General features: G+C 49.0%; 2 protein-coding genes across 7 annotated transcripts; both read left to right on the top strand.

The window, feature by feature from the left end:
• Positions 1-972: 972 nt before the first annotated feature.
• LOC120706687 lies at positions 973-9308 on the top strand. Of its 2 annotated transcripts, none has more exons than XM_039991384.1 (8): positions 973-1112; positions 1215-1286; positions 1850-1999; positions 2102-2175; positions 2262-2380; positions 7848-7931; positions 8502-8610; positions 8701-9308. In XM_039991384.1, exons 2-7 carry the CDS (start codon positions 1280-1282, stop codon positions 8608-8610), a joined length of 543 nt encoding a protein of 180 aa, XP_039847318.1. In that variant the 5' UTR covers positions 973-1112; positions 1215-1279; the 3' UTR covers positions 8701-9308. The 2 variants fall into 2 exon arrangements, with proteins under 2 accessions (XP_039847318.1, XP_039847317.1); XM_039991383.1 differs by having other exon boundaries at positions 8717-9308.
• A 1016-nt stretch (positions 9309-10324) lies between these two features.
• LOC120706689 (protein FAM91A1-like) lies at positions 10325-25090 on the top strand. Of its 5 annotated transcripts, none has more exons than XM_039991387.1 (11): positions 10325-10729; positions 12192-12309; positions 12620-12716; positions 13052-13158; positions 19313-19435; positions 19645-19798; positions 20544-20604; positions 20737-21101; positions 21427-22939; positions 23033-23446; positions 24580-25090. In XM_039991387.1, the coding sequence occupies exons 1-10, from the start codon at positions 10608-10610 to the stop codon at positions 23277-23279; spliced, it is 2907 nt and encodes a 968-aa protein (XP_039847321.1). In that variant the 5' UTR covers positions 10325-10607; the 3' UTR covers positions 23280-23446; positions 24580-25090. The 5 variants fall into 5 exon arrangements, with proteins under 5 accessions (XP_039847321.1, XP_039847320.1, XP_039847319.1 ...); XM_039991386.1 differs by lacking the exon at positions 24580-25090 and adding an exon at positions 23990-24383; XM_039991385.1 differs by lacking the exon at positions 24580-25090 and adding an exon at positions 23990-24450 and having other exon boundaries at positions 10328-10729; positions 23033-23450.
• Positions 25091-25104: the final 14 nt, after the last annotated feature.

Genomic DNA, 25104 nt, shown 5'->3' on the forward strand with positions numbered 1-25104 from the left:
CAAAGAAATTGTGGTCAGTATCAAATCCAACCATGAAAAGTAGGAAAATCCATGAACCAGTCCATGATGTCATATTTATGTTGGAAGCACCTTAATGTTAGGGCATTTAATCTGCTAAGTAATGCTGACTTTGCAGAAAAAAAAAGAATATATAATTTTGATCTGGTGCTAAAAACAGTAGAAAGCAGCAATATTCAACGCATGCGTGCCCATCAACTCCCATGGTGGATAATGCAACTGGCATTTCAGAGAGGCAGATTCGGTGAGCTTCCGCAGGATGGAGTAGCCGAAAGTAGACAGATGCAGGGTCAAGCCGGGTTCAGACCGTGTTAAAAAAACTCATTCATTTCTGGTTTAGTTAGCATCCACGTCCGAGCCATGTTCAGACCGGCTCGGACTTCTCATTATTTTCTAGTTGAAAAATACTGAAAATATGCCATCGGTCCGACCCGAAATTTTCTTAATCTTTGCTTCATTTGCTCAAGTCCGGTCATATAAGGGCCAAGCCTAAATGTTCAGGTCTACTGCCGAAATAACTGTTTTGATGATTGAACCACTGTTAAAGCTGTTTTTTTAATTACACAGTACAATTCAAACATTCACGACGCACGCATAATCACACCCCTATGAACACATGTACGCAAACCCTACCCCTATGAGCATCTCGACGGAAACGTCGCCTACTATGCACAATGCTGTTAAATCTCAGAATACTCACACCCATGGGGAGTCGAACTCAAGACCTCAGGTACTACCGAGACTCTTGTAACCACTAGGCTACATGCCCATTCGCCTTTTTTAGGGGGACTGTTAAAAGCTGTTCTGTATTGTATTGTAGACCTCAGGTACTACCGAGACTCTTGTAACCACTAGGCTACGTGCCCATTCGTCTTTTTTAGGGGGACTGTTAAAAGCTGTTCTGCATTGTATTGTATTGGTCCGTTCATTTCGGCCCAACTATTTGGGCTTTTGGGCTGACTGGTCTCGTCGTTAGAAATTGGATACCTCTAGGAGCCCACCATAAACCTTCGCCGCCGGCCTCGTCTCGCCCTCGCCGTCGGCCATCCCCGATCCCTTCCACAAAGCCGGCGGCGGCGCGTTCGCCGAAGCTGGTACCTCCGCGTGCTCCCTCCCTCGCTTCTCCCTCCTTGACTATCCTAGGATTGTAGCGAGCCTAATTTTTCTATATTACCATTTCAATTGATTGGCTGCAGGGTTGGCCGGCGTTAACTGAGTCAGGCTGCTTGTTCGCTGGTGAGCCCGAGCTTAATCGGCCACCATGGATGGTAAGCCGTAAGCGCACTTTGTCTCTTTCATTTCCCCAACCCTCCTGGTTACATGCGCTGTGATTTGTCAGTATTGGGGTTGGGGAGTCGGTTGTGTTTCACATAAAATGGATTTTCGGTCGATTTGGAGTAAGATTATCTTAAATGCTCAGCAGGCTAGGGCGTCGAACCCTTGTGCTAACATGGCCACCAGCCAAGTTAGATTTGGGTCAGAAATTACAGCTCTAGCATATAATCTGGAATTATGGTTGCACTTGCACAGTGGTGAAGTTTCATTACAGGAGTACGGAAGGTGAACGATTTGCAGCATTGCTGCAGCAAATTGAACAAAATAGCTTTCCTATTTACAAATGGATTGAGGCGTACATGGTTAAATGCTGCCCTTTTCGCTGATTATGCAATAAGTAGATCAATGCTATCAAAAGAAGCAGGGAAACAATTGGAATAATCATACTACCACGCAGCTTTGCTGAATTGTATCACAGTTCACAGCTTTCAATTGTGTGCCCTGAGTATTGCTTCTGCTTCATGTTTCAATTTCTCATGACTATTTTTTCAAACAGTCCATAAGCAAGAAACAATGGAGGAGACCATCCTTGTTGGCGATGATCTCATGCGAGGGCTACCATCACCTGTCATACCGAAAGAGATTGCATCACATGTCCTTGAAGGCGTTGAGCTTTGTGATGGTATACTAAGGAATCTTTTCTTATGTGAGTAATTGCTTTTTTCTTACATTGATATCATGCTTCTCTTATTCCTTGTGCATTTATGTGGAAAAATGTTCTGAGAAAAACATCATTTCTGTTTTCCAGGCCTACAAATAAATGATATTGAGCCATTCTGCCAAGATGAAATTGTGCTATACCGACAATGCGCTGAGAAAAGGGTTAGTTATATTAAAACCATTTGCCTGCTCTCTGATTTTTTTTTGGTGTTTATTCAACCATATAGCATTGTATCTTATTATAACAGGACAAGGAAATAAGAGAACAGATGCAAGCTAGTGAATATAAACTGGGTTTTTCAATGCCTCTGGAAGAAGCAATGGAGAGAGCTACCCAACTCCAATCAGAAGTCACGCTGCTAGAAAGGTAGTGTAGTTACTGATGATTTTGCCTGTTATACTACCACATCATTATCATGGCACGAGTCCTGTCTCCTAGATGAACATTCAGGTTTTTTCTTGCTCATAAGAGATTTAGGAGCTGTAGTAGAGTGATCCACTTAACAACAAATGTCTTTATGCTGAATGCTTTATTCCAATGTTATTTCCAATTTGAACTAGTAAACCAGACAGGGAGCAGGAGAAAAGTGGCAGGAGCATGGGAGCGTAGTCTCTGACTTCATCCCTTGATCCGTTAATCCATTTGATGATTACACAGAAGACAGATCTTTGCTTTATCATGCTTTGATGGTTATCATGCCTATTAGACTTAACTGGCATTGTGATATTATTAGCAAGGTTTATGTAGGAAATGAGCCCTGCATGAGTAAAAGCTTATACAACTCCACTGGGGGTGAATTGGGTAGTTTGTGGAGAGATAGAGATAGTAACCATGCTGAGAATGCAGACAAAAAGTAATATTCAGTAACTCTCCAATGTAGTAGGAGGCTAGTGTGCTTTTCCCACCCTAAACATTCAAGCTCTTAATGAGTAATAATGGATCATAACACAATGCATGTTAGTTTTATTCTGCCAAATTCATAGTTGCTTATTTTCTTATACTTCATACTTTCAGACCAAATTGCTACCCTACCTCATTGAGCTTGGTGGCTGATGCCAACAGAATCATTAAAAAAACTAATATAAAATGTCGTGGGATTTCTAGGATACCCACAGCCGGGTGGCGGAACGCACCCGCCTATTCCCAGAGAGGGGAGTGCTCAGGAAGGTACTTGGTGATTGGGCTGATCTAGCTCTGAGATAAGCACACAAGAACACACGATCTAGAGTGGTTCGGGCCGCCGGAGCGTAATACCCTACGTCCACTGGGAGAAGTTTTGATATCTGTTGAATCTATCCTCTGCTGGGCCTTGGCTCTTACCCAGCCTGAGTTTCCTTCTAGCGGGCACCCCCTTTTATAGACCAAGGGGGCGGATACATAAGACGTTGGGGCCCCGACAAGTGGGCCCAACGTGACTGCGCAGCATACTACGCAGAGTATTTAGATGGGTACAGTGGTTACGAATCTTTCCTCCGATACGCTCCCACGCCCTGCTAGCGCTACAGTGGTCTTCTCTTGTCCCGTCACCAAGGTGTCCGTTGGGGGAGCGTAGCTTGCGGCGTAGCCTGTGGAGGCTATTATGTAGGCGTCATAATGGGTGAAGCCGAGCCGTCGTATCCATCTGTTATGGCAGACTTGGCAGGCGCGGCGTGGGCGGCGCCAGCAGCTCCACTATCTTGGTAATACGCGATCAATAGTGTCCCCTGGTCAAAGTATCGCCTCGGCTTCTGCTACATCAATGCGGACGTTCCCCTGTCGTAATGAATGCAGTGGTGGGTGAGGCTTAGTATGGAGACCAAGCGGCCCTGTACATGTGTCCGTGCTTGTAGACACGTGTCGGCTCCGGACCACCCCGAGGCATGGCGTCGACTTCTTCCCTTAGCGAGGGGTCTGGTTACCATACTGGGGGTCCGGGACCCCATGAGGGGTCCGGAACTTCCGCGGGGTCCGGACCCCTCGGGAGGTCCGGAGCCCCGGCTGTTCGGGCTGCCCGCCTCTTCCGGGACACGCGTCGTTCCTGGATCTTTCCCAGTCGTGAGGCAGGTCCGGAACCGTTGCCGAGAGATCAGGACTCCGGACCACAGGGGTCCGGCTGTTTGGTCGTAGTCATGGATAACTACAAGGCCCTTGCCTAGATACAGCAAGAAGGGGTACCCCAGTCCTGGGGTACCGACAGTGGCCCCCGGGCCCACCTCGGGAGAGGTACGAACCCGCGGGTGGGGCCACTATCGTGGTGTGTTTCTACGCAACTTGATTACGTTGGTGTGCTCATACAAAGAGCGGGTGCTCCGGACCCCTGAGGCCGGTACACCGGTTGCCAGGTTCAGGCTCTAGAGTGCTCTCCACAGGGCGACGAAGGTGTAGGCTTAGGGTGCGGAACCAAGCTAAGCGGCTACACTGACCTCGGATTGCTCAGGGAGCAAGCACCACTTCCCGGACCTGGCTCTAGGCGACCGTGGCGAGCGGTCTCCGCCGGAGCGGGCCACCGGAGTGGACTTGAGGCGACCGTGGCGAGCGGTCTCCGCCGGAGCGGGCCACCGGAGTGGACTTGAGGCGACCGTGGCGAGCGGTCTCCGCCGGAGCGGGCCACCGGAGTGGACTTGAGGCGACCGTGGCGAGCGGTCTCCGCCGGAGCAGGCCACCGGAGTGGACTTGAGGCGACCGTGGCGAGCGGTCTCCGCCGGAGCGGGCCACCGGAGTGGACTTGAGTCGTTGCTGACGATCCGATGAAATATACCACCGGATCTGAGTAGTAAGGTGCGAGAAACCAAGCCTTATACTAGAAGGGAGCTCGGGACCTTTAAAGACAGCAGTTCTCGGATACTACAGTACTTGTAACAGGGTAGTGAAGTACGTAAACTTAGGGTACATTACCAGGCTAAGCTACGCGGAGCTTCTCTACCCCAGGATACGGGTACTACTTCTCCGGACCAGGTCCTTAGGGGTCCGAGCTGCCTTCCAGCTTGAAGGGGTGTCCCCACCTGGCCACAAGCCAGCAACTTATCTTGAATTGTTAGCAATAATAGGAAGATTCTGTTTCAGTGGAAAGAATAGCTAAACCAAGGCGAATAAATGTAATTAATGGTGGTGCCTAGATAAAACTGAGAAAGAAAATCTCCTTTATTATTGTGGTTGTCACGGTATACATCAGAGGTCGGGATTACGAGGTCGGACCTCTACCGCTCCGGACCGTAGCTTGCCTGTTTGTGCGATAGGGCCAGAGGTCGGGTTTACAAGGTCGGACCTTGACCGCTCTGGACTCACACATAGGCGCCACGCTATTACAAAGGAGGAATTTTCTTTCCCTTAGGAGCAACCTACGGCTGCATGCTATACAGCGTGTTCTTCTCCGGTTGGAAGTGGCACGGCCACTCCTAAATTCTTCATAGTCGTCGGAGGCGAAGGCGTTCTAGATGTGCCTGAACTGCATCATCCAGCATCACCTCGGGAGCCCAGGGGGCCACTCCTTGCCTAAGAGCTGTCATATGCTTAGGTAGCATGAGACAAATTCTTTGGCTTTGAATGGGAGAGGCCCCGTGCCGCCGCCGTCGTCTGCCGATGGAAGCCAGACGCCCTTGCGCAGCAGAAGGACCGGAGCGAAGCGCGGTGAGGTGCGGTCGTTCGCCGGCTTGTCCTTGGTGCTAGCGCCAGGGGCCTCCGCGCCTGGCGGCGGGGCCTTGTCTGCAGCAGCACCAAGCTACGCTGAGGCGGATCTCCGGTGCTGGCGACGGCAGGACGACACGGCCAACTTCCTCCGGGATGGCCGTCGGCTCTAGGCTCTATGTTGAGAGAAAGCCTTGAGCCGACGTCATGCCGCCGAAGAGGAAGCATGGCCGTTGCTTGAGAGAAAACCTTGAGCCGACACTGGGATGGCGCGGGGCGGCACGCAACAGGCGTCGCCCCCGCGCACCACCGTGCCGGCTCTGAGGCGTTGCAGTGGCGACGCACAGCAGGCGCCGCTGCCGTGCACCGTCGCACCGAGGGCGCTGGTGCCACAGCGTAGTAACATGCGGCGTAGGTGCCACCATGCCTCTCTTCATCTTCTTGTTCGTCGTTGCAGAGGATGAACAGGGCCCCAGAAGCCTGAAGATCCAGCCAGCGCCTGATCCTCCCCACGGACGGCGCCAAATGTCGTGGGATTTCTAGGATACCCACGGCCGGGTGGCGGAACGCACCCGCCTATTCCCAGAGAGGGAGTGCTCAGGAAGGTACTTGGCGATTGGGCTGATCTAGCTCTGAGATAAGCACACAAGAACACACGATCTAGAGTGGTTCGGGCCGCCGGAGCGTAATACCCTACGTCCACTGGGAGAAGTTTTGATATCTGTTGAATCTATCCTCTGCCGGGCCTTGGCTCTTACCCAGCCTGAGTTTCTTTCTAGCGGGCGTCCCCTTTTATAAACCAAGGGGGCGGATACATAAGACGTTGGGGCCCCGACAAGTGGGGCCAACGTGACTGCGCAGCATACTACGCAGAATATTTAGATGGGTACAGTGGTTACGAATCTTTCCTCCGATACGCTCCCACGCCCTGCTAGCGCTACAGTGGTCTTCTCTTGTCCCGTCACCAAGGTGTCCGTTGGGGGAGCGTAGCTTGCGGCGTAGCCTGTGGAGGCTATTATGTAGGCGTCATAATGGGTGAAGCCGAGCCGTCGTATCCATCTGTTATGGCAGACTTGGCAGGCGCGGCGTGGGCGGCGCCAGCAGCTCCACTATCTTGGTAATACGCGATCAATAGTGTCCCCTGGTCAAAGTATCGCCTCGGCTTCTGCTACATCAATGCGGACGTTCCCCTGTCGTAATGAATGCAGTGGTGGGTGAGGCTTAGTATGGAGACCAAGCGGCCATGTACATGTGTCCGTGCTTGTAGACACGTGTCGGCTCCGGACCACCCCGAGGCATGGCGTCGACTTCTTCCCTTAGCGAGGGGTCCGGTTACCATACTGGGGGTCCGGGACCCCATGAGGGGTCCGGGACTTCCGCGGGGTCCGGACCCCTCGGGAGGTCCGGAGCCCCGGCTGTTCGGGCTGCCCGCCTCTTCCGGGACACGCGTCGTTCCTGGATCTTTCCCAGTCGTGAGGCAGGTCCGGAACCGTTGCCGAGAGATCAGGACTCCGGACCACAGGGGTCCGGCTGTTTGGTCGTAGTCATGGATAACTACAAGGCCCTTGCCTAGATACAGCAAGAAGGGGTTTTTTGAGTACACTGAAGTACTTTTAGATTGATTAGGTACACAGTTCCTGCTTGGTGTACAATAGGAGGGAGCTTTTTTGACCTTCATATGCACACCACTTATTCATTCGGATTTGTTTTTATTCTGGTGTTTCACAGGCTTATGAGTAAGACCTGACCTTCCAAAAGAGTCACCAGTTAAACTACCTGCTGATGATGTTTTAGTGCAGTACCTGCCATTTCATTTTTATAAGTCATATTTTGCTAAGCACAGGAATTAGGAAGTCACAAACAAAAAGAATGTAGATTGACATGGCCAGGGTATCCTTGTTTTTAAATCTCTTGGGCCTAAGAGAGAACAGTTTAGTGTGGATGTTACTCATGAATGCTGAGAGGTCAAAGTAAAGCTCTAAACAAAAGAGGGCAAAAGAGAGAAAAAGTTACTAAATCTGCATTTGAATCTGGTATTTTAAAATAACATTAGGAAACTTACAGGTATTACATTTAAAAATAGAGGCCTTGTGTTGGTAAGATACATTTTTAATTTACTGTTAGTTACAGTAGAGTAAACAGCAGGAATCATGAATCGTAGTGAATTTCCTATTAATTCATTCACAAATCTTTAAATTCTGCTTGTGTGGGGTCTTATACTTCTCTGCAGGCGCATGATTCTTGCAAGTGGACTTGAGGGTATGGAAGGATTTCGGCAGAGATGGAGCTTGCACGGACAGCTTGAAGATACAAGGTAGTTATTTTGATTTGTGCTCATTTTGGCCTTTATAATGGAAAATTTTGCCTTGTAAAAATAAACCATGAGAATGTAGTGGACTTCAAAAATTCAGATTCATGGAATGGTAATAACTCAAAGTCGTCAGCTTCTTAATTTATAAGCAAATAATGGGTCTAAGTTACCAAATCACTTATCTGAAAAAGATCTTATCAAATTATTCTGTTGGGTCTGGTTAGCCTCTTAGTTAAGTAGTATGAGCAGAATTGCTCTGTGATCATTTAACAGGAAAACTTAATTGAGCATATTTGTAGCAAGACACGATTGAGCAGCTTGCCTTGTGTTTTACCTTCAACCTCCTTAATCAATACTTATTATTTCAGTTCCACTGTAATTTTTGTCATCGTGCCATTTTCTCTGGTGCAGCATACTCTAGAGTGTAGACTACTGTGGTTATTTAAAGCAGGTTACTGAACTTGTGTTACTGAAGTGCTTCAGTGCTTGCTTCAAATGAAATTTTCCATTGTTTATTTCTTAGACATGACCAGCTTGTGTTTTCTGTTCTACTTTACAATCTCGTCCTTGCAGGAAAAGACTTGAGGCACTGAACCATGGCATTGGAAAAAGAGTGAATCAACGTTCTATGGGGGAAGGGACAAAATCAGCTCCAGCTGGGAGGAAGTGGTTCTTTTGGTAGGTTAGTATCGTGTTCCCCAACGTATTGAAACTATATTAATTGCAGCATCACTCACTTATTAATTTCTGCAATACTGTATCCCCAAACCAGCCATTGTATTTGCTAGTGAGAGGCTCTACCTCTACTTCGATGCTGCTGTCTCTTGTGGAAACGAGGGAAACGAGAGCTGATCGAGGACTTCAATTTCAACTACCTGCTGTATCAAGGAAGGCTGGAAGGGGATCGATATTGTCTTGAGCTCTCTAAATAGAGCATGCACGGAAATGACCAACTGCACGTACAAGCCGAAACTGACGTGTGGACATTTTATATCGCACCCCGCGCGATCGGATCGGATCAGAGCAGCTCCAGCATTTTGTTTCCTAATCCAGTTCAATTGCACGTGATATATCATTTGCAGCACTAACAATTTTACAGTACCGGCAGCTGCTGCAGCGAGCTCCAGGAGCAAATGCAGCGGTTTTTGTGGCTTGCAGCCGAGCTGCGCTGCTGGCTGTGCAGCTTCAGCTGCAGCCAGTGAAAAAAATTACAAGCGAACAATGCTCATGTGTAGATGCTCAAAAGCACAAGTAAACCTAGCTATTCATAGTAATAGGGATTGTAATTCAACCCATGGGTGCAGTGCATATGCCACACCTGACGATTGTGGTGTAAAATTCAACTAGCTGGTGAAGGCACAGCTGGTAAATTTCACCCGTGGAGCGACGCGCGATATGTCGGGTTTTGCTTCACCTATAAACAGAATCCGTCCACCACTTTCGCCATCAAAATACCTGTGGTACATGGTCATGTATCTGAAGCCCATGTGTAATGTGTTGTCCTCTCGACTTTCCTTTTTTGGTACCTTTTCTCCTTCACAAATTTTAAATTTTGAACACTTACCAAGAACTTTTTGTAGTAACTTTGTTATTGGACTATTCATGACTACTTCATGCGACTTTTAATAAGTTTAAAAAGCATACAAAAACCTTTATAGGATAAGTTTTTAGGAGTTTCTTAGATTTTTTTTGACGAAATCATCTCAAATAATTTGGGCGTGGAAGCGTCAATAACATTCTCATCCCTTAATTTGATAGCGGCACTATCAAATCCTTGGGTGTGGAAGACATCCCACAGAATTCAAAAAATTCGACAATATGAATTCTCAAAAAAAAAGTGAACTTTAATAAATTTGTGATATAGCACCGCAAAAGGATTGACAAGCCTCTCGCTCAGCATGTCATGGTGTCCTAAAGAGTCTCCATTGAAACTTGTGCCATAAAAGATTGCATGGCAAGCAACCTCAGGGCCATACAGATGAAGTTAGCGCCATGCCTCAAAACGATAAGCTCGGCGAAGAGGATAAGAGCAACGAAGATCTCAGCACTTTTCACAATAGTATGTAAGGAGGATATGCTTCACACAACGAAGGCATCAGAAGGAGAAGCCAGAGCCTCCAAAAGTGAAGTTCCTGTGAGAGTTTCTGAAACCAATAAAATTCCTAATACCATTCCTCTAATATAGCCGCCAAATTTGTTCCGGGCATCGATTCATGGGGGCCGCAGGGCGTGCTGATCGCTAACCGGCTCGTGCTCGGCAAGCCGTGCGACTCGTGCACGACTGCACGGCCCGCGGAGGCTACCCGAGCCGTCATCGCGGAAATCGGACTGACCGCGGTGCCGCTCCCACTTCCAAAGTCTTTGTCTGCTGCGGCTTGCCGGACTCGAAGGCGGGGGGCCAGGCCGCCACTTCCCATCCGGGCTCCCGCCGCGCTCCCGTTTCTCTCCAGCCCCCAGCGACGCGCCACCGCGGTGGGGCACGGGCCGCGCCGCCGCTCTTGTCTCGATCCGGGGACAGCAACGTCCTCCGCGCTCCCGAACCTCGCCTCGCCTGCCCCTCCTCCCCGCGAGATCGCGATCTGATCCCGCCGCAGCGCAGCGGTAGCAGCAGCAGCAGCCAGATCCGCCCGCCCCACCCAACCACCAGTCCCGCGGGCGGGAGGGTGGACGAGGTGTAGGATGTCGTCCGCCGCGGTGGAGGAGCAGATGGTGGTGAAGGCGATCCGGGAGGAGTGCCCCTGGGAGTCGCTCCCCAAGCGCCTTCAGGCCACGCTCCAGACCAAGGAGGAGTGGCACCGCAGGTAACCACTGTTCCGCGTCTACTCTCTGCTACTGATTGCCTCTGCTGCTGCAACCAGTTACGCTTAGTTGTGAGCTCTGTGGGTTGCCGTAGTTAGTAGACGCCAGCGCTGTTTGAAGTAGCTGTTTCGGTGCCGCTTGAGCAGCAACTGGGGGTTTGGGTTTGCTCAACTGCCTTGCGCGTGTTTAGATCTCGTCCTCAGCTAGCTACATTGACGTGCAAGGCCTCCGAGCCGTAGATGCTGGCCTCAATTCTGCTAGGGACGGTTGCAGGGTTCATCTAGCATGGCAGGTAGGCGAATCATGACTTGTATAGTTACATCGTGGCTGTTTGAATCAGGTCATGTTGGGAGTAGTTGAAATTTGAACCATGGCTCTTCACAGCGCATTGACTGATTTCTAGTAAAACTGTAGAAATCTTGAGTCCTGGCAATGACATGATGTTTCATTCTCGAAGAAGAGCACAATTCGGTCAATTATTCAACCTTCGTTCTTACTGTTTTGTTACATTACATGCAGAGTTTTCTGGCCTTCTGGCTACTAGAAATGCTTTTACTGCTTGGATCATTTGCATTGCAGCACCACATTTCTTAACATTGCTTGACAGTTTATGTTCCCTCATGGCCTCATGGTAAAAAAGTAACCAAATATGCAAACATGCAATTTGTTTTTTGTGAGGAACATCTGTGTGACTTTACCATGAAGTCAAAGCTCTATATGAAATGAGTAAACAATGTTTAATTCATACTGTAGTCAATGTTTAATTCATACTGTAGTCTGTACATGTGCCATTATGTTGCTGGTAATATACTTCCACGTGAAACGATACAAGTTAGGATTTCCTATCGGCACAGGAAAGCATAGACTTCTGTGGCAAGTTCAATAAGGGCCACATAAAGTTACATGATGCCAGATTGGAGAATCGTGTTAATGTGCCTACTTCCTCCATCCATTTTTATAATGCGTATTTTGATTTGAAAAAGTCAAACTTCATAAGTTTTGACAAACAATAGTCAAATTGTATGCATGTTTGGTGCGCAAAAGTTGTACCTACAGATCTGTATATCATTTGATATAACGTTGATTTTGTATCATCGATAATATTTTGTAAGAATGTTAAAGGGGATCTTGCAAACACACCACGGGTTCAAACCCTAGTTTTCTATTTTGTCATTGGATGTCTCAGTGACAGGTGGGGCTGGGACCCACCTGTACAATGGCAAAGTGGGGTCTGACCCAGTGGTGTGTTTGTAATTTTTCCAATACGTAAGGTCGAAATTATTTTATAAGACTTCTATGTACCGAAATATGAGCTGAATAATGGGCGGTAGTAGTACCCTGAAGGACTTCATGGATAGCCCTTCTCATGTACTTAAGTTGTCTGCATTGCGCGCCCTAGTTCCTGTCATTAATATAGTGTGAAACTGTAGGCATAACATCCGGTTCTGCTTATTTTGGTGTCAGGATTGTGGATTTTTGTATCCGAAAACGCTTGCAGTGGAATACCTGCTTTGCCCGTAGAGTATGCAGAGAAGGGGAATACTATGAAGAAATGATGCGCTACCTCCGGAGAAATCTTGCAGTATGGTCCTCAATGTCCCCTTTCTGTGTAATCAATAGGCTGGCAAATGCGAGATAGCTTGGTTTTCTCAGGTTGGGGGTTATTTCAATTTTCTGTTGATAACATCTGCCAGCATTGGTAAATTTTTAATGCACACTGTTTGGTATACTGGATCTACCCAGTTAACGTCTCTATTATTATTTTTGGTTAAGGTTCATGTAGTTCCCTATGCAATGGGTTGAAATATGTGTATAGTAACTCTTTTTTCGTATGTTTGAACTGTTTACCTGAAAGCTTTCAAGATTTCAACATCATGCACATTGGTTTGCAGCTATACCCGTACCACCTTGCAGACTATATATGCCGGGTATCGAGGATCTCACCATTCAGATATTATTGCGACATCCTTTTTGAAGCAATGAAGAATGGTAACCCCTTTCTTAAAAGATTTTTTTTGTAAATTTATGTCCCTTCAGCATCCTGTAGCCTATAAATTGCTCAAATTCCCTATCATTTTTTCTGGTGGTAAAATCACATATATAATCAGAGTACAACTCAATGGTGGTATCCTGCTGTTAAAATTTAATACTGCAATTTTAGGCAGTGCCTGCCCTAGACTGCTCGCCCATGTTGGTAAACTGTGTTATATTCTTTTTTTTTTGGTAGAACAGTGTAACCTGCGGATGTGTGACTGTAAAACTGAAGCACTGTTCCACTTTTCTTAATACATGCTTATATTCTGACACGCTTGATTTTATGGCAGAACAACCATATGATAGTATTCCAAACTTCACTGCTGCTGATGCACTAAGGCTTACGGGTGTTGGGAGAAATGAGTTTATTGATATCATGAACAAATGCAGATCAAAGGTATTCCTGGACATGATCTTTGGTTCTTACACTGTCAGATGATGGATAAGCTTTTGTGCTGGATGGATAAGGCATAGGGTCCTTGCAAGGACTAGAGCATCTATTCCTTTAGCATATTTTCAATTTGCTAGGACAGTTAGTTTGCTAGGACAGCATCTAGCTTTAGTTCTTTTGACTAGCATCTTAGACTAGCACTCAGCATCTTTTGCTTGATTGCTGCCTCGCTGCAGCAATCTTTGGCTGCCTGCCCTGGCTGCCTATAAGTATGTATCCCCAGCCCCTTGGGTTGGTATGGCTGTGTGTTTGTGAATGAGAAAAAACCCCAGAAAATTGCCCCATTCTCCACTGTTACCCTCTCAGCTCAATGAGAGTAAAAATTGAGCTTATAACAATACTTTCTTGTAGGTTGGATATCTCTTGCTCCTCCCCTTCCCAAGCGCTTGTAGCAGCCCAGCCACCACCAGCAGTAGCTAGCATAGCAGCAACAGTTAGCGCAGCAGCACCTGCTGCACCCTCTGTTCCTCCTTCCTCACCCGAGTAGACGAGCAGCAGCTCGTCTGAGGTTGCGTCTTCACCATGCAGCAGCCCCTTGGAGGCGCGCCATGTCCGACGTACCGTCTCAACGCTCGGTCGCCTCGAGCGCACGGCGTCAGCGAGACGCCAAGCTCGCCGCGGCAGAGGAGCGCAGGCGAGCGACGGCACAAGCTGCTGCAGCAGCGGCGAGGGCGGCCAGGCTGGCTGCACAGAGGCGGTGGAAGATGCGGCGCGTGCGGCGGAGGTCGAGGTTGAGACCCTGCGTGGCAGCCTCAGCGGCTCCATCGCCGGCGACACCACCGCCGACAGGGACCTTGAGGAGTTGGCGAGGGAGAGGGCGCGGGAGCGGACCGCGCGGTGGGCAGCAGCCCACCCCCACGGCGGCGGCCCGGAGGTCGACGCGCCCGGCGGCGGTAGCCTGGACGCTGGCGCGCAGGGCAACGGCGGCGCGCAGGCCGGCGGCCATGCCCCTGGCGGCGGTGCGCAGGGCGGCGGTCGTGCCGCCAGGAGCGGCGGCGCTCCTGGCTGGGGCGCTCGCGGCGGCGCCCCCGGCTACCACGGCCTCCAGGCGGTGGTCAGGGACGTCGGTTCAAGCGGTGGGTGGCCCACCCTCACCAAGACCAACTACGTCGAGTGGGCCGCGGTCATGGAGGTGAAGCTCCAGGTGCGGTATATGTGGGAGGCAGTCCGGTACGGCGACGTCGACTATGATGAGGATCGACGGGCGCTGGATGCTCTCATCGCAGCAGCCCCGCCCGAGATGCAGTTCACGCTTTCCAAGAAGCGAATTGCCAAGGAGGCCTGGGACTCCATCGCTGCGGCACGCATCGGCAGCGACCGAGCCCGCAAGACCACTCTGCAGGCACTTCGCAAGGAGTGGGAGCATCTGGCCTTCAAGCCAGGTGAGGATGTTGATGACTTCGCCCTCCGTCTCAACACTGCTGCAGAAGATGGTGCAGTTCGGCGACGACACCTATGACGAGGAGAGAGCTGTCGAGAAGCTCTTCCGCTGCGTCCCCGAGAGGTACAGGCAGACCGCTCGCTCGATCGAGTCTCTGCTGGACCTCTCCACCATGACGATCGAGGAGGCGATAGGTCGCCTCAAGGTCGTCGACAGCGACGAGCCACAGCCTCCATCGGGAGGCATCTCCATCGGTGGGAAGCTCCACCTCACTCAGGAGTAGTGGGAGGCCCGGCGCGGTGACAGGAAGAGGGGGGAGCCCTCTTCCTCGACTGGTGGCCGCAAGCGCGGCAAACCGCGAAAGGGGCGCGGAGGTGCCCAAGCCGGGGCACGAGGGCGCGCCGAGGGTGGCGCCCGCCGAGATGCTCAGGTCGGCGCCGCCGATAGGCCCAAGGCGGCACGAGACGACGCCTGCCACAACTGTGGCAGACCCGGCCACTGGGCCAGGGACTGCTCGCAGCGGAGGCGTGGGGGCCAAGCCCACGTCGCGGAGGCCCAGCCGGATGACGAGCTGGCTCTGTTCCTACTCCACGGGGACACGGAGCTGCATCCGGCGGCACCGCCTGCCACCGCTCTACTCCACCTCGACGAGCCGCGCGCCCGAGTCCTCCTCGGCAACGGCTCCGACGACGACAGGGTCGACGGTTGGTACCTCGACTCCGGCGCCACGCACCATATGACCGGGCGGCGGGAGTTCTTCTCCGACCTGGACGCCGACGTAGGTGGCTCCGTCAGGTTCGGGGACTCCTCCGCCGCGGAGATCAAGGGCGTGGGCTCCGTGATCTTCACCGCCAAGTCCGGAGAGCACCGGATGCTCACCGGAGTCTACTACATCCCGGCGCTGCGGAACTCCATCATCAGCCTTAGGCAGCTCGATGAGAGCGGCTCCCGCATGGTGATCGACAGCGGGGTCCTCCGCATCTGGGACCACCGTCGCCAGCTTCTCGCCAGGGTGGTTCGAGGGAAGAACCGCCTCTATATCCTCCACGTCGGGGTGGCCCAGCCTCTTTGTCTTGTAGCTCGCAGGGACGACGAGGCATGGTAGTGGCACGAGCGCTTTGGGCACCTCCACTTTGAGGCCCTGAAGCGGCTCAGTGCCAAGGAGATGGTGCGAGGCCTCCCGAGCCTCGACCACGTGGAGCAGCTCTGCGACGTCTGCGTGCTGACAAAGCAGTGGCGGCACTCTTACCCCCAGCAGGCGAGCTTTCGAGCCAGGGAGCGGCTCGAGCTCGTACACGGGGACTTGTGTGGCCCAGTGACACCGATCACACCAGGAGGATGGCGCTACTTCCTGCTGCTCGTCGATGATCTCTCCCGCTACATGTGGGTGATGATCCTTGGCAGCAAGGGAGAGGCTGCAGACGCCATCAGGCGTGCTCAGGCTGCTGCGGAGGCGGAGAGCGGCCGCAAGTTGCGCGTGCTGCGCACCGACAATGGCGGCGAGTTCACGGCGGCTGAGTTCGCGGCGTACTGCGCGGATGAGGGCATCCAGCGCCACTACTCTGCACCGTACAACCCGCAGCAGAACAGCGTCGTCGAGCGGCGCAACCAGACGGTTGTGGGGATGGCTCGGGCCCTCCTCAAGCGGAGGGGGGGTGCTGGCTTTGTACTGGGGAGAGGCGGTGGTGACGGGTGTCTACATCCTCAACCGCTCGCCCACCAAGGCGCTCGACGGCATGACGCCGTATGAGGCTTGGCACGGGCGCAAGCCGGCTGTCTCCCACCTGAGGGTCTTCGGCTGCCTCTCGTTCGCCAAGGAGCTTGGCCACATCGGCAAGCTCGACGACAGGAGCACTCCGGGAGTGTTCATCGGCTACGCGGAGGGCTCGAAGGCCCTACCGCATCCTCGACCCGGAGACACAGCGTGTGCGCACGGCGCGCGACGTTGTGTTCGACGAAGGGCGAGGATGGGCGTGGAACAAGGCGGTGGACGACGGCTCGGCTCCGACGTACGACGACTTCACCGTCGAGTACGTCCACTTTGAGGGAGCTGGGGGAGTAGGCAGCTCCTTTTCGCCGAGCGTGCCTACCCCAGTCCCCGAGCCTCCACCGACTCCGGCGCCCGCTACACCGGCAGCACCACGCTCTCCAGCCGCGATTCCGGCTGCGACGAGTTCCTCGCCTGCACCACCACAGCCGGCAACGCCGCGCACTCCAGTACCTACAGCCACTCCTCCGGGCACGTCTACTCCGACACCTGCTCATGCTGAGCACAGCCCGGTGGAGTTCGCTACTCCGCTCTCTCACGACGAGGAGCGCGTCGACGTGTACCACGATGGCGAGCCGTTGCGGTACCGTACGATGGAGGACCTTCTCGGCGATCAGCCGGTGCCGGGACTGGTGCCTCACGACCTGGAGGCGCAGTTGCACCTCGCGTGCGACGACGGCGAGCCTCGGTCTTTCGCAGAGGCCGAGGGACACGTGGCATGGCGTGCCGCGATGCAGTCGGAGATGGACGCGGTTGAGAAGAACCGCACTTGGGAGCTTGCTGACCTCCCTCGTGGTCACCACGCGATCACCCTTAAGTGGGTGTTCAAGCTGAAGAGGGATGAAGCCGGCACCGTCCTCAAGCACAAGGCTCACCTGGTAGCACGAGGTTTCGTGCAGCAGGACGGGGTCGACTTCGACGATGCCTTCGCCCCCGTGGCACGGATGGAGTCCGTGCGACTTCTCCTTGCGCTGGCTGCCCAGGAGGGCTGGCGCGTCCATCACATGGACGTCAAGTCGGCGTTCCTCAACGGCGACTTGAGGGAGGAGGTCTACGTGCACCAGCCGTCGGGGTTTGCGATCCCCGGCAAGGAGGGCAAGGTGCTACGCCTCCGCAAGGCCCTCTATGGCTTGCGGCAGGCTCCGAGGGCGTGGAACGCCAAACTGGACTCCACGCTCAAGGGGATGGGCTTCGAGCAAAGTCCGCACGAGGCGGCCATCTACCGGCGGGGCAATGGCAGAAATGCCCTGCTGGTGGATGTCTACGTCGACGACTTGGTGATCACCGGCGTCAAGGATGCGGAGGTGGCGGCGTTCAAGGAAGAGATGAAGGCCACCTTCTAGATGAGCGACTTGGGGCCTCTCTCCTTCTACTTGGGGATCGAGGTGCACCAAGATGACTCCGGGATCACGCTTTGACAAACCGCCTATGCCAAGCGCGTCGTTGAGCTAGCTGGGCTCACCGACTGCAACCCAGCTCTCACTCCGATGGAGGAGAGGCTGAAGCTGAGTCGTGACAGCACGGCGGAGGTGGACGCCACCCAGTGCCGGCGCCTTGTGGGGAGCCTTCGCTACCTCACCCACACACGGCCGGACTTGGCGTTCTCCGTCGGCTACGTTAGTCGGTTCATGCAGCGACCGACGACGGAGCACCAGCTGGCCGTGAAGAGGATCATCCGCTACGTTGCGGGGACTCTCGATCACGGTCTCCTCTACCCGAGGTGCCCTGGGGCGGCACACTTCGTTGGGTACAGCGACAGCGACCACGCCGGCGACATCGACACCAGCAAGAGCACGAGCGGGATCCTCTTCTTCCTCGGCAAGTGCCTCGTCAGCTGGCAGTCGGTCAAGCAGCAGGTGGTGGTTCTGTCCAGCTGCGAGGCTGAGTACATAGCGGCCTCCACCACCTCGACTCAGGCGCTCTAGCTCGCTCGACTGCTTGGTGATCTCCTCGGCAGAGACACTGAAGCGGTGGAGCTCAGGGTGGACATCAAGTCCGCTCTGGCCCTGGCAAAGAACCCTGTTTTCCATGAACGGAGCAAGCACATCCGGGTGAGGTACCACTTCATCCGAGGCTGCTTGGAGGACGGGAGCATCAAGGCAAGCTACATCAACACCAAGGACTAGCTTGCGGACCAGCTCACCAAGCCTCTTGGGAGGATCAAGTTCCTTGAGCTCTGCTCCAGGACCGGGATGGTCCAATCTTCCCACAAGACGACGCACAAGACTTAGGGGGAGAATGATGGATAAGCCTTTGTGCTGGATGGATAAGGCATAGGGTCCTTGCAAGGACCAGAGCATCTATTCCTTTAGCATATTTTCAGTTTGCTAGGACAGTCAGTTTGCTAGGACAGCATCTAGCTTTAGTTCTTTTGACTAGCATCTTAGACTAGCACTCAACATCTTTTGCTTGACTGCTGCCTCGCTGCAGCAATCTTTGGCTGCCTATAAGTATGTATCCCCAGCCCCTTGGGTTGGTATGGCTGTGTGTTTGTGAATGAGAAAAAACCCCAGAAAATTGCCCCATTCTCCACTGTCATCCTCTCGGCTCAATGAGTAAAAATTGAGCTTCTAACATCAGATGCTCATGCAATCTTGTTAACATACATATGTTTCAAATAGTTGATCATGTGAATTAAAAATAATTTATTTCATACTAAAATGTGCTGCAGATAGATGACACATCATTTTCAAATCTCAAATGAATTGATAACAACAGAAGTTTTCACAAAAAAGAATACTAGAGTATGCTAAACAATTGCGTGGGGCATGAGTCTATTTGATGTGAAAAGTGATGAATAATAATTAATAAATGTATGGGCATGCTATACATGTTCTTGGGAAACATTTTTGTGTGTGATTTTTCGAGTTCTATTTGATATTTAGATAGTATATTTCAGCAAGATTGTCCATCTTACAGATACAGATAATTTTCTGTATTGAATTCCTCAGAAATTAATGTGGAAGCTGAACAAATCAATTGCAAAAGAAATGCTGCCTACACAGCCTGTTGACTTCCCAGTCGAGCCTTGGTGGGGGGTTTGTCTTGTTAACTTTACACTGGAAGAGTTTAAGGTCAGGTTCGCTATATCTCTTGTTATTGCTACGCATCAATGCAATGTTGATACAAAATGTGATGAAATTTACTTGTAACGTGAAAGCTACAATATACAATGCCTGACTTTCTTTTTCACTATGTAAAGCTATTATCTTTTTGTGAAGTCTTCAATGATCTTTCCTTATGAAGTCTTTTGATAAGAGTTGATGTTATTGGTTTTCTGTAGAAACTTTCAGAAGAAGAGACGGCAACAATAGACAAAATATGTAAAGAGGAGGCCAATTCATATGTTCTTTTTGATCCGAAGGTTATTGATGGCCTTTATAAAAGAGGGCTAGTGTACTTTGATGTCCCTGTTTTCCCAGATGACCGTTTCAAAGGTATTAGTGGAGTATTTTTTAGGATATAATTAGTCAAGCAGAATTAACCTGATTGACTGGCATCGTTGCTTATGATGTTTTGTGTCTGTTCTATACTTCTATGCCCTCTTGATTTCATGCGATGTGGGGCGCCAAGGAATGATGTAGACATCCATTTCTTCTATCAATTTTGTCATAGCCCAAATTACATCTTTCAATTTCCCTTTGATGCCAGAACAAAATTGTTTTTATTGCATAAATTGATAAATACATGTCATACTGAATGTTTATACTTTATACCCTTTTGACACTTCAGCATTCATCATTTATGACGCATCATCAGTAGATAAACATCCTTTGGATTATCTGTTTTGTCGTATGATCTTGTTTGTAATTATGCAAAAATATAATATAAAGATTGGATAAGAACATCAGAGCCTTCTATGTGCATTTGCAGATTCATATTTGATAGATCAATATTGCATATAAATGTGCTAAATAAAGAGGTTTCCTGAAGAATATAATGGTATTCTATTTCCATTGCATGCGTAGCTCAATATCTTTTTATTTTCTGTAATGATGTTGTTTTATTCGAACAACATACAAAATCCCCTGATCTTGAGCTTCCTTCATCAGAATAAATGGTAAAATGCGCATTGAAGTTATGTTAGACTGCTATGTGTCATTCAGATTTGTGTTTATAGATCTTATATTAAGTTTAGCAATATAGTATCTGAAAGAGTTTACAATGTTACTATTTGTTCAGTTTCCAGGCTTGAAAATTTTGTTTCTAACAAGGATCAATCATATGAAGACCCAATTGAAGAGTAAGTGCTTTCATTTTTCTGTATAATGGCCTTCCATTTGCTATTCATATCTAATTTAAATGACAGTCTAATTTTCTTTCACCTGTAACTTTCCATAGCCAACATAGCAATGACTAGAATTTTTTGTTGCAGGCTGTTGTATGCTGTATTTGTTGTATCAAGTGCTAATGCTACTGTTGCTGAACTGGCTGCAACCTTACAAGCTGACCTTCATCAGTTGCAGGCAGCTGCATCATTTGCTTGTCGATTGGGGTGGGCTGTAAAACTAGTGGAGGCAGATTCTGTTCTTAATGATGAAGGTGCGCCTGCATTTCCTGGTATTATTCTTAGTGATGACGAAGAAGGTTCAAATACAAGTATCAACTCAGAAAAGTCTGGTCAACAGCTTACTAGCATGGATTCTGATGGGCCCAGGAAAATATATGGAACTGCTCATGTGGGCTTTGTTGTTGATGCGAATGTTACTTCATACTTGATGATGGGCTCACTGTCCCCAGGTTAGATAGTCTTCAACTCGTATTCCTAATGCAGAGTACTAGGATTTTAAGCTGAAATCTCTTGGAAATCATCCAGCACCCATATCCAAATAACGTTCACCATTGATTTTGCGATTCAAATTTGACTATCTATTTTTTGAGAGATATGCATATAAATGATTATTTTTTCTCGAACAGCATATAAATGATTATAAATGCACAACATTTGTGGCACTTTTCGTTGCAAGTTTCACTATCCTATTTTTCATTTTACCTTAATATTTTGAAAAATACTGTTTGTGAACTACTGTAGTGACTAGTGAGTACCTTCACCAACATTCTGCAGGTTTAAAATCTCATGCTGTCACACTCTATGAGGCTGGAAAACTAGGTGATTCTTGCATTGCAGAACTTTGTAGTGATCTTGCTAGTTTAGAGGGAAAGAAGTTTGAAGGTGTCTTAGAGGAGTTTGCAAATCATGCATTCAGTCTGCGATACTTCTTGGAGTGTCTACAATCTGGTGGAGTTTCTTCAAATGAAATTAGCAATGATGCTGGTGAAGCAAACACTCCAAGAAGCTCTTTGCATGACATTGAAAATGCTACTAGCCAATTGGCCAAAGTAAACATGAAGGGTGTTGCTGATGATAACCATGATGAATTACTGCAGCATAACCAGGTGACATGTAATTTAGGTGATAGTGATGGGAATATAATGTCACCAAGTGTGGCTACATCAGAACTAGATGTTTCAAGCGACACACGAGTGTTAAAGAACAAAAGGAAGTACAAAGTTGATATTCTTCGATGTGAGAGCTTAGCCTCACTTGCCCCAGCTACATTGGAACGGCTGTTTCTCCGGGACTATGACATTATTGTTTCAATGGTTCCTCTTCCTTCTTCGTCAGTTCTTCCAGGTCCTTCAGGCCCAATTCATTTTGGTCCACCTTCTTATTCCTCCATGACACCCTGGATGAAGCTTGTATTGTATACAGCAGGGAATTGTGGACCGGTATCTGCTGTTTTCATGAAAGGACTACGTTTTAGACTGCTACCTGAACCATTAGCTGGTTGTGAAAAGGCAATAATATGGTCTTGGGATGGTTCTGTGGTGGGTGGACTAGGAGGGAAGTTTGAGGGGAACTTGGTGAAGGGCAACCTATTGTTACACTGCTTGAACTCAATGCTTAAACAATCTGCTGTACTGGTACAACCACTTAGTCTTAATGATCTTGACACATCAGGAAACCTTGTCACTGTAGAGATCCCTTTACCTCTAAAGAATGATGACCAATCAATTGCATGTGTGATAGCTCAAACTAATTTGCCAAAGGATCAGATCTTAAACTTGACATCTGTATTGAAAGGCCTATCCAGTAAATTTGATCTGGGCACACTTGGCTACCTTCGTTTAGTAAGACTTCACAGGATTGATGAATCAGACAAAATTGACCCAGAAAATGTAAGTTATCAGTGGGTGCCTTTGAGCTTAGAGTTCGGAATTCCCTTATTCAATCCAAAGTTGTGCCAGAGGATTTGTGAAAGGGTGGTTTCATCCCATATGCTTCAGAAGGACGACCTCAATGAGCATTGTGACGTGATGCAAAATGTTAGAAGGCGTCTGCAAGAACTTTGTAGTGAATATCAAGCAACTGGGCCATTAGCAAAATTATTTAACAAGCGCGGAAGCTCAAGGGACTTACCACGCATCTTAATCAACAGTATTAGTGGTAGATGGAATCCCAATAATGACCCTTCAACACCATCCGGAGGAGCCCCAAGTGAAAATGAGAGGCTGAAATTTTCTGGACGGCAGAGATGTCGCACAGAAGTTGTGAGCTTTGATGGGAGCACTGTCAGGTATTTCTGAATACATTACATTAAGCTTTCATGCAATAAGTTTACTTGATTATTGTTCATTGTAACTTAATGCTGTGTTCCAAATTTGTAAAGGTCATATGCACTTGCTCCTGAGCTCAATGAGGCTGCCAGCAGACCTACCTCTGAAGAACAACCATCCTTACATGATGCAAAATCAGATACAGAGGACACAGGCAGCAAGGATGTAGTCTTACCAGGATTGAATCTTATATTTGATGGAGCTGAATTACATCCCTTTGATGTTGCTGCTTGCCTTCAAGCACGCCAGCCTCTCCAGCTTATAGCTGAGGCATCAGCGGCCTCATCAGCAATGCTATGATGTCCATAGCTCCACTGTAGACATTGTGATTCCAATATCTTCAAGTTGATCCATAAGAATATGTAGAGGGCGGCTGCTTTATGCACTATGACCAAGCGCTTTTATGGGAATTGGTCAATGGTGCTCATCAACTGGGGATGCAATTTTTGAAGCTATCAACTCACATCGTATGTAAGTTCACATCTTCAAGCTGATGCTCAATGTAGGATCAGCCCAAGATGCCATGCTTAAATGGACCCTTGAGATTGTTTCATGCTAGTAGGGTGCAAACTGGTAGTTTTCTTGCTTTGAAATTCGTCTACATTTAGATGAGTTTTAAGTCAATACATGTTAGACTGTCATAGTGAGAAGTTTTTTTTTTCCCGGAGACCGCATCTATCTATATTATATAAAGCTTCAAATTATTGGATGGGTTAACAGGTGCCGGTCGGCTGGGTAACAAGGCTAGGAACTCATAATAGTATTTGTGGAACTATAGGTCCAACGTAAAATTGAATTTAACATTTTACCTTTGACATTGTTACACATAGTCACATGAACATATAAGAAACAAAGACCCTCATCCTTCATGTTATTCAATTGGAATGTCGGCACAAATACCTTTCGAACTGTACCTTGTGCGTTGGACGACCTCAGTATTGTTCCATATCTCGATTTTGCGTTGGGCTTTTGGGCCTCGAGTCTTGACGTGAAGTTCTCTCTACTTGCAGGTTTCTTGGCCACTATACTAGTCTACTTTTCACTTGTGTGTGAAATTTCTTCGCGCGTGGTGCTACTCCAAGATTCTTTGCTGTTTACTTGAGGCGTGTTTATATATAGTTAGGAGAGGCCGCAGATTTTTGCAGTGTGAAAAATAAGTTATGATGTAGTTTGTTGTATGCTAGCACAGCTTCATTGTAGTTAAATACGGCCGTTGGGTCCCAGGTTTTTTGTGGTCATGTCCATTTCGTCGTGGACGTGTTAGCTCGGCCTTCCTGGGGTTCCTTCGAAAGGTAAATGCTCGCTAAGCGGCATGCACCTGCTGTAGTGGCGTTGCGAATAGGCGTGTATGCGTCCAATCCCCCGAAGCAGCGTAACAGAAATGACAAGCAATCAGCTGTATAATCCTGTTGCCGGTCATTCCTCTGTTTAGGCCTAAATACATGGGCTAATGACTTGGCTCTCTTTTTTTATACCTAAAATTTACTTCGGCTCCTTGAGGTCGTTACTGTGCATCACCGTACCCATGGCATTAGCTCACTCTTCGCAAAGCAAATTGCGGAGGGACACACCGCTTTGACATTTGTTCTCGTTTTCACAGGGATTGTGAAGAAGTTGATACCATTGCCAGTAAGCCACCGTATCCTCGAACTTGAAGAATTGGAGGACAACATTTCAAACTTCATACTGAAAAATTTTCACACGTCGGCACGCAAGGATGAAGACCACAAGTTCACACGGGCGACATTCCTGAGTCATAAACATGGAGGATTATTGGAACTGGGGAAAAACCTACAGGTAATGTAGAATGCCTTGGAAACAAACGAGCAACGATTAGTTAGTGAAATTTTTTGGATCAAAAGATCACATTGATTGTTTGACCAGATGTCGAAAGAGCTTTTCGGACACTAATTAAAAAACTAATTTCAGAACTCACTTGGAAACCACGAGACGAATCTTTTGAGGTCTTTGACCGCGTCATTAGCACATGTGGGTTACTGTAGTATTTATGGCTAATCATGTACTAATTAGGCTTAAAAGATTATCTCGTCATGTACATGTACATTCAAACTGTGTAATTAGTTTTGTTATTTAATTACATTTAGTGCTTCATACATGTGTTTAA

The sequence above is a fragment of the Panicum virgatum genome, chromosome 5K, assembly GCF_016808335.1.
Source record: "Panicum virgatum strain AP13 chromosome 5K, P.virgatum_v5, whole genome shotgun sequence".
Lineage (NCBI taxonomy): Eukaryota > Viridiplantae > Streptophyta > Magnoliopsida > Poales > Poaceae > Panicum > Panicum virgatum.

Excerpts from the sequence above, each read along its gene's own strand:
- LOC120706687 (XM_039991384.1), top strand. Across the intron at positions 2,000-2,101 it reads ACTAAGGAATCTTTTCTTAT|GCCTACAAATAAATGATATT; the intron begins GTGAGTAATTGC and ends TCTGTTTTCCAG. Across the intron at positions 7,932-8,501 it reads GGACAGCTTGAAGATACAAG|GAAAAGACTTGAGGCACTGA; the intron begins GTAGTTATTTTG and ends TCGTCCTTGCAG.
- LOC120706689 (XM_039991387.1), top strand. The coding sequence starts at position 10,608 with ATGTCGTCCGCCGCGGTGGAGGAGCAGATGGTGGTGAAGGCGATCCGG. Across the intron at positions 12,310-12,619 it reads ACCTCCGGAGAAATCTTGCA|CTATACCCGTACCACCTTGC; the intron begins GTATGGTCCTCA and ends ATTGGTTTGCAG. Across the intron at positions 19,799-20,543 it reads CCCAGATGACCGTTTCAAAG|TTTCCAGGCTTGAAAATTTT; the intron begins GTATTAGTGGAG and ends CTATTTGTTCAG.